This window comes from Anopheles arabiensis, chromosome 2, assembly GCF_016920715.1.
Source record: "Anopheles arabiensis isolate DONGOLA chromosome 2, AaraD3, whole genome shotgun sequence".
NCBI lineage: Eukaryota > Metazoa > Arthropoda > Insecta > Diptera > Culicidae > Anopheles > Anopheles arabiensis.
Window position 1 is genome coordinate 22,607,501 of NC_053517.1, and position 7,730 is coordinate 22,615,230.

The following is a 7,730-nucleotide window of genomic DNA, read 5'->3' on the forward strand; positions in this document are numbered from 1 at the left end:
TACTATTCTTAACGAGCAACTTTGCATGTCCACTGGAAATGAAGATACATCATATTCAATGTGATCGTTTTTAGTAAAAACACGTTGCATATACCTAAGAAGTAATACATCCTGTCTCCTGGTACCTAATGTACAATATTTTGAGGAATATTTTGTGAAATACAATCAAGATCCTTTACATAAGTTCCCTTCAAACACAAAATGTACCTCAACAAAGTACCGACGTCAAAGAGTTTAAAATTTTAAAATAATTTCAACCATGTTTGTAGATTTAATTCTGCTCCAATTATTTCTCCACCTACCACTGAGACGGAAAACTGGGAGGGCTTATTTTGACCATTTAACTTGCTCCAACCGACCGCTTCAATAATGCATGCATAATTTGACAATTAATACGCACGCCATTGCGATGCTCCACACAAAAAGGTCCCGGCAGGGACTAGGCTGACTCAAAAAAGGGCATCCTTTTCTCTCTATCACCCGCAAAAGGAGTAAATTATTCACCCGCCGGTCTCGATCAGAAAGTCACATCAGCCGCTAGCCATTAAAAAGGGTTCGTCTTTCGGTGTCCCGCCCACAGTCAAAACGGCATCAAGGGCGGCAGCATGTTGCGACCGACCAGCGAGGACGACCAGACGCTGCTGATAAACTTCCGCCTGCTCGAGCGCGTGCTGCGGCTCATGGCGGTGTGGCCGATGGATTTCAATCCCTACCTGCCGCAGTACCTGCGCGGTCGGTTCTTCCTTTCCGAGCTGTTCGATTTCGGCTACCAGCTGTTCTGGTACTTTATCTGCGTGCACATCGCGGCCTTTCACATCATGTCGGTGCTGACGGTCGACCTTAGCTACGACGAGCTGTTCCTCACGCTGATCACTACCAGCATCTACTCGATCCTGGTGCCGCTGAGTCTGTATCTGCGCCTGTACGAAAGCAACATCCGGCAGCTGTACGAGTTTAGCCAGCGCCATTTCCGTAAACGTTCGGCCGCCGGTGTGCACTACATATCGATCAGCTCCAGCTACCGGTTCACCAACAAGTACCAGTTCTGGTGGATCGCCTCCTGCCTGCTCGGCACGATGCACTGGGCGGTCTATCCGATACTGTCGCAGGAGCGTACGCTACCGTTTCCCTGCTGGTACCCGGTGGACGTGCATCAGTCACCGATGTACGAGCTGGCGTACATCTTCCAGGTGCTGGGGCAACTGCAGGTCAGTCTGGTGTTTGGGTTGGCCAGTGCCCTGTTTATGGTGTTTGTGTTTGTGGTGTGCACGCAGTTCGATATGCTGTGTTGCAGCCTCGCGAATGTGCGCCAGTCGGCCATGATACTGAACGGTGGATATGGGCCGGAGCTGCGCGAGTATCAAGACAACTACGAGCTCGATACGCGCGACTACGTCCTGCAGGAAGTGTTCCGCGAAGATCTGGACACGGTGCAAGGCACCAAAACGGCATCCAGGCTCGATCAGCTGAGTCCCGCTCAAAGTTATCTGATGGAACTTGCCCCTGAACTGACCTGCGTGATGGAGGACTGCATTCAGCATCATCTGATATTGCTGCGCTTCTGTCAGCTGCTCGAAAACTGCTACCATCCCTACGTCCTGCTGAAGCTGCTTCAAATTCTACTGCTTCTTTGCTTTCTCTCCTTCATGGCAACGGTGGTAAGTGGGGCAGATATGCGAGGCAATGAAAAGTTTCCAAATTCCACCAACAGTGGCAATTTGTCGAGTGTTCGTCTCATAACAGTCAATCCTTTTCCCTCTCGCTTTACCAGGAAAGTTTGTCGACGATGAAGTTAATTAACGTGCTCGAGTACTTCATGCTCTCGATAACGGAACTGTATCTGTACTGCTTTCTTGGCCAGACCCTCAAGAACCAGGTACGGCAACAAGGGGCAATGTCCTGCTGCTCGACATTGATTTATTGCTTTGATTTGATGGCAGTGAGTTTGTGATTCAACATTTTCCGACTGTCATTTGTAGGGCTTGAAGGTGGGTGACGCACTGTGGAAGTCTCCGTGGCATCTGTGCGGAGCTTCCTACCGACGCCGGCTGTTGATAATCCTGATGAATGCTCAACGACCGGTACGGTTGACTGGTTTGAAGCTGTACGAGCTGAACCTGGAAACGTATTACACGGTGGGTGGTATTTTCCCGTAAGGCACGCGGCCAATCGTTAATTGAAAACGGCTATTTATGTCAACTTCTCTTTATGTTGTATGTGTGTTTGCAGGTTCTGAAGGCTGCCTTCTCGTACTACACCATCATTAAAAAGTTTCGCTAAAGTATTAAATGGTTGCTTTTTGAATGTTTTATTGATAAAAGCAATAAATGTTACCTAAAATCTGGAATAAGCACGTTTTAGACATACATAACCACACTGCATTACATACTCACTCACACACATAGGAATACAAACCAACCCCATTCAATCCAGACATTCCAAAATAACCAAACTCATTTCTCATCTCACACGAACTCACGAACGTTCGTAAACATGCTATTCCTCAGCACCATTAATGCACCATTTATTTCAATCCTCCCCGACCAAAGCCGTAATGTGATGGGTAGAAGGGAAGTTCCAAATCGACCGCCTAACCTAACCTCACACGCATATCTGATTTTAATGAACGGTTCGGTTAAACACTGTACCCGCCCATGTATGGTGTTATCCCTCGTCAAAAGCTCACGCATCCATCAGCGGGGTAGACAACCGTGCTGGAAAGGATCATTTTTCTACCGAGCTTTTCCTTCTTCCCTCAAGCACACGCCCAAAGAAATGCTCAATATTTCAGGGGAGTCCTTTTCTTTAGTCCTGCGTCAAAGAAAAAAGGGCCCCAGAGCGGATTTAAAAGCACGCAAAACCATTACATTCGTGGCTAAATTTCCCTCGCTGATCTGCGCAACATTTTCCGACTACTTTGCTGCGGGTTCGAGGGATATTCCAGGCGGTCGGTGTGAATGCGGTAGATGTGCCTGGAATTCGAACATGGCTTCATTGATTCCGAGCACGTGTCATCGACCCCCTTTTTCGGGCGAGGCGAGCGACGGGCAATGGGACGCAAAGGGACGCTTTAAACGCACTGAAAGCCGCACACATTTGAAAGACGAAAAATCAACGTCCAAACACATTAAAGCCACAGCTTACTCTCCGGCACAGTGGCCCGACGTGCCGTGGGACGGTGGAAGCATTATCCTGCGGATGGAATCATCCTCGTCACACCGGGACCCAGTGTGGAAAAAGGAAAAAGGAAAGAGACCACGGAGAGCTTTTTAATTAAATGCTTCGAAAACATAGTTTTCAATGGGAAATTCTTTGATGTTCTCCAACAAGAAATGTAATACACAGTGCGCTGCGGCTCCCTTCGACGGAGGCAAAGGTGGACGGACTTTGGCGTACGGTTCGTTAACCGTTATCCCTTCGGGAAAATGTTGTCTTGCTCACTTGCACTCGTTTGCTTTATTCCTTGTTCATTGCTTGCCTATTCACGGGTACCGAACTTTACCGAACGATGTAGTGCGGTTTTTCAATCCAGGGAATGAATTATTACATCATTTTTGCGAGTGAAATTTAATTGAATCTTGCCCCCATTATATACATTGCATCCTTTAACATTGCTACAAAGAAATCGGTAACACACACCCGCACATCAGCTTATCCATTTTTCGATCATCCTTGTAAGCTTGTCTTGATCCTTTCATATTCTCAAACATGACGAAACACGATCTTTTTTTAGCCGTTCGCAATGAGCATAATGCAACCATTATGTGTGGGAATGTTGCACGATTGAAAAGTCTGTGCAGTAAAACTGTTTCAATGGTTGTGAACGGGAAGCAAAAAAAAAAACAGGACCAACCATGGAACAATGCCAACAATGGCATCCTGCAGTGTACGCCTCGAGCAAAACAATACCACCCGGACGACCAAGGCCCCGTTGTTAATGGTTCTTTGTGTGCAACGCTGGAAGAAATTTCCACCCAGCAACTGGCTTCAATGCGGCATTTTTTCTTTCTTAACGTTTACGGCATCGAGAAACGTTTCAATTTTAGGATGGTTTTTGTACAGCGGCACCGGCAAGCCAAAAGCTTCACACAATACAGCTGGAATGTTTTGTCGTACGCGCACCAATGTAATGTCGCCATTGATAGATGACTGCGTGTTTTGTGCAGTTCTTATCAAAATTATCAAGGTCACAGTAACCTGTCACAGTTAACGTTTTACTGTGTGCTTTACATGCTTTTTCCCGCAGTGTTGTATAATAAGACAACCGATATGCAACTGAGCCAGCATAAACCGAAGGTTACTTATCAAACACGGTACAATCAATAAATAATGCTACCCACTTTCTCATTCCGTTTCCCCCGGGAGCTACCACCCACCAACACTAACGGGGAGCCAGCCAACGTATTTAACATGCCAAATTGCTTAGAAAATATTTGCCCAAAAGTCGGCCGCTATCTCGACACTGTTAAACACCTTCTGTTTAGCCTATTTCGGTTGGGCTCCAGGCACCTTCCCTCCAACGTTCACGACCTTCCTGGGACAGCTTCCCTTTTTAAAGCGTGTCCTTCTCCTGTCCCTCCCGTCCACAGTTTCCCATCAAGGGCTACGGAAAGCGAAACTGCTAATGCTGTTTGCCCTTCGTTTGCTAACGCTTTGGTAAACTTGGCGGCAAAAACTTTCTCTTTCTCCCCCTATCTACTCCCAAAATCGGCCCAGCTGCAAACAGCTGGGGATGATTTTCCGGGACGATAATTTGGTCCCGTTAATTTATACGCCCGGTTTCGGTTTCGGGGCAGGGCAAGGATCTTTCCATCCCGGTACGGCACTGCGTCCCTTGGTCCGGCAAAACCTTTGCGCTGCATGCTGCTTCGAGTAAACAGTTCGTTTTGCCGTCGCACATTCTCTCCATTCTGCGCACACAGACATACCCATACATACCAAACACTAAAGCTTAACAGTGACGTGGTGCTTTTGAACTTGCTTTGAACGAGCGTTATCGCTCCGCCATCACTGTGGAGTGAGGAGAGAGTATACGCAAGGGCGGTCGGCAAGGGATAGCAGTGCTCTGCCCATCGTCTCCAAGGAGACCGTGACACAAGCTTTCCGGTCGAGCGCTTTCCGAGGACGGATTTCATGCTCCGAATGCCTGAAACAACAAAATTATGAGACAGCTGGCTCGTACGTATTATCTTTCGCCATCCGAAATATCCACCATATCCTGCTGCGCTGGCGCGTGGAGCTACTATTTCCGGTGCCATACTGCCATGCCACGCGGTGCGCGCGGGTGGACATGAAGGGCGACGGGTGGCAAATAAAATTTACACGCAGACAACTGTGAGACGATATGAAACAACTATCCATCCGTCAGCGCGAGCGTTGGGACGAGCTTCCTGACAAGCGGAGGTCGGACATGCGGTGTTTTGGTTTATCATTTCCGCTTTTGCCAGACACCGGCCTGGGAAGGGGTGCAGAGATGAAGTAGCTTAAACTTTAATTAGAATCAGGGCGCTGCATCATGATGGTGCGTTGCAGAGAAAGAGAGATGTTACTCCCAGTTTTCGCTAGCTTTAGCCAACTGTCGACACGGAGCGTTCTCATAATAACGATGAATTATTAAAGCAGATTAATTAATTTCCATCTTCCTTCATAAAGTCTACCAGCTCGGACAGGTTGGGCTGTAGCAAACCGGATGGCAACCGAATGAACCGCCCGGATCAAGAAAAGAGAACCAGCGTTGCCATTGTACGCTGGAAGGAAAGCGTTGATGTAAAGCCGAGCATTTGTTGTCCGTCATTGCAACATGGTGCGCGACATGATGTTAGCAATGCACTAAAATTGTTTTTGTTTGAGCTTTTTCTAGTACGCGGAAAAGTTGGTTTAAATAAAATTGCATTGTTGTCAATGGGTGCAGCGTTAGCTGTAAGAATTGAAGCGTTTGATGGAGTGGGTCCATTGGTTGTAAATATTCAACATATATTCATTTTTTAAAAGCTTGAAATTGTAACAGCGTTACATCCGATATTTTAAAAATAAAGCTTCGACTTTATATTGCGCCTAAGCTATGCAACCCGCAAAACATAATGACTGTGGGATCTGGTTTGGTCATGGCAAGCGTTACATCGCACTACGAACAATGATCACGAATGCAAGAGTAAGCGGCCAAAAGAAAATAAGTTAGTAGATTCTAACTCTTACTCTGGCGGTACAGTTGTCAACTCGTACGACTTAACAACATGCTCGTCAACATGCTTCGCCTAAGAAAGCTGTTCACCTCAACGAACCTGTCGCGACCAGGCATTACTCAAATACACCTCTGAGACATGGACACTGTTCAAATCTGATGAAACCCTCTAGGATGCATTAGAGAGGAAGATGCTAAGAAAGATTCTTGGCCCCGTATGTGTGGAAGGACAATAGAGATGGAGCTGTTATAACGACGAGCTATAGGAGATGTACAACCAAGACCGCAAATCGGTTGTAGCGCCGGATAAGTAAGTAATCTATTGCTATATAATAATATTGTCAGTGCTCTAATTACGATAATTGATGTAAGAATGGTCTCATTTCAATTCATTGATAGGTTGCGTGGTATAGCTGTCCCTAAACATCACATAAAACCTAAAAAAAGACAAATACTGGTAAAGAATAATAAAGGCAAGGGCTCCAAAGTATTATTGTTGAATGTGTAAGGCACCATTCATGAAAACTACGAAAAGAAACAATTAAACAATAGTTTATTTTTTGTTTAGAAAATAATCCAGAAGTTGCTCATTGATGCTTAAGTAATGGAGTACACCATTCGTCGAATACAGAGAAAAAAAAATACAAAAACTCTAATTTAAATAGCAACATTTTTCATGATCATTACTGTAAATCATCAGACATCCTCGTAAATGAGCTTCAATATTTAATTATTACAAATATTCGTTTATTTCGTGCCCCAACGTCCACCTGTAACGAACCACAACCTCAAGTCACGATCGCGATTCTTCAATCTGGGAATTATGATCGGAAATACCAAAACAAACGTGCAAGCTTATTTTTTGTCCATTTACTCTTGGAAATTCCTAATCAGCATCAGGAACGGAACTGATTCGCCCGGCGTCTGGCAAATGATCTTCCCGGTCACCCCCGCCTCATCAACCTCCCCACACTCAAAGCATTGATAACGAAACTCGCTTCCAGCGGCAGAGTTTTCGCATGTGTTGCACGAAACCGTGACTCCGAATGCGAATGCGATGCAGCAACGCCAGTTCGCCTCTTCTCACGTGTGCCCATCCGTTGGATGTTGATTAAACAAATGCAAACCGCGCAAGCATACAAGCAAATAATTACGATGTGCGAAATGCTTCTCCCTTCGAAGCCGCCGGTTAGCAAAGCGGGCTTGCTTCCAGCAGAAACCAATCTCTGTGCGTGAGTGTGTGGATGGAGCCAAATCGTGTGATGGATTTCCCCGGGGCTGCTCTCTCGGGTGGCTCTGGCAAGCAAGTGTCTGGGGCCGGAATTTGGCAATAAGATTAAAAAGGGTAACGAGACACACACAAAAAACGATCATCATTGCGTTGAGTTCACTCAATCTAAACCCCTTTATGGGAAAATATAATAGGCTGCGCGTGAGTGTGCCTTTATTTCATCTTCTTGTTTTGCGGAAAACCCCACGCAGAATAGCCCGACCGGTTTGAAGCTGATGGCAGCTCTTGCAGCCACCTGAGCAATGTGGATTCATGCCT

At 46.2% G+C, this 7,730-nt stretch overlaps 1 protein-coding gene across 1 annotated transcript; it reads left to right on the top strand.

The window, feature by feature from the left end:
• The first annotated feature begins 605 nt into the window (after nucleotides 1-605).
• On the top strand, nucleotides 606-2,280 carry LOC120897421 (odorant receptor 83a). Its single transcript, XM_040302316.1, has 4 exons — nucleotides 606-1,658; nucleotides 1,772-1,876; nucleotides 1,980-2,135; nucleotides 2,230-2,280. Exons 1-4 carry the CDS (start codon nucleotides 606-608, stop codon nucleotides 2,278-2,280), a joined length of 1,365 nt encoding a protein of 454 aa, XP_040158250.1.
• The last annotated feature ends 5,450 nt before the right edge of the window (nucleotides 2,281-7,730 follow it).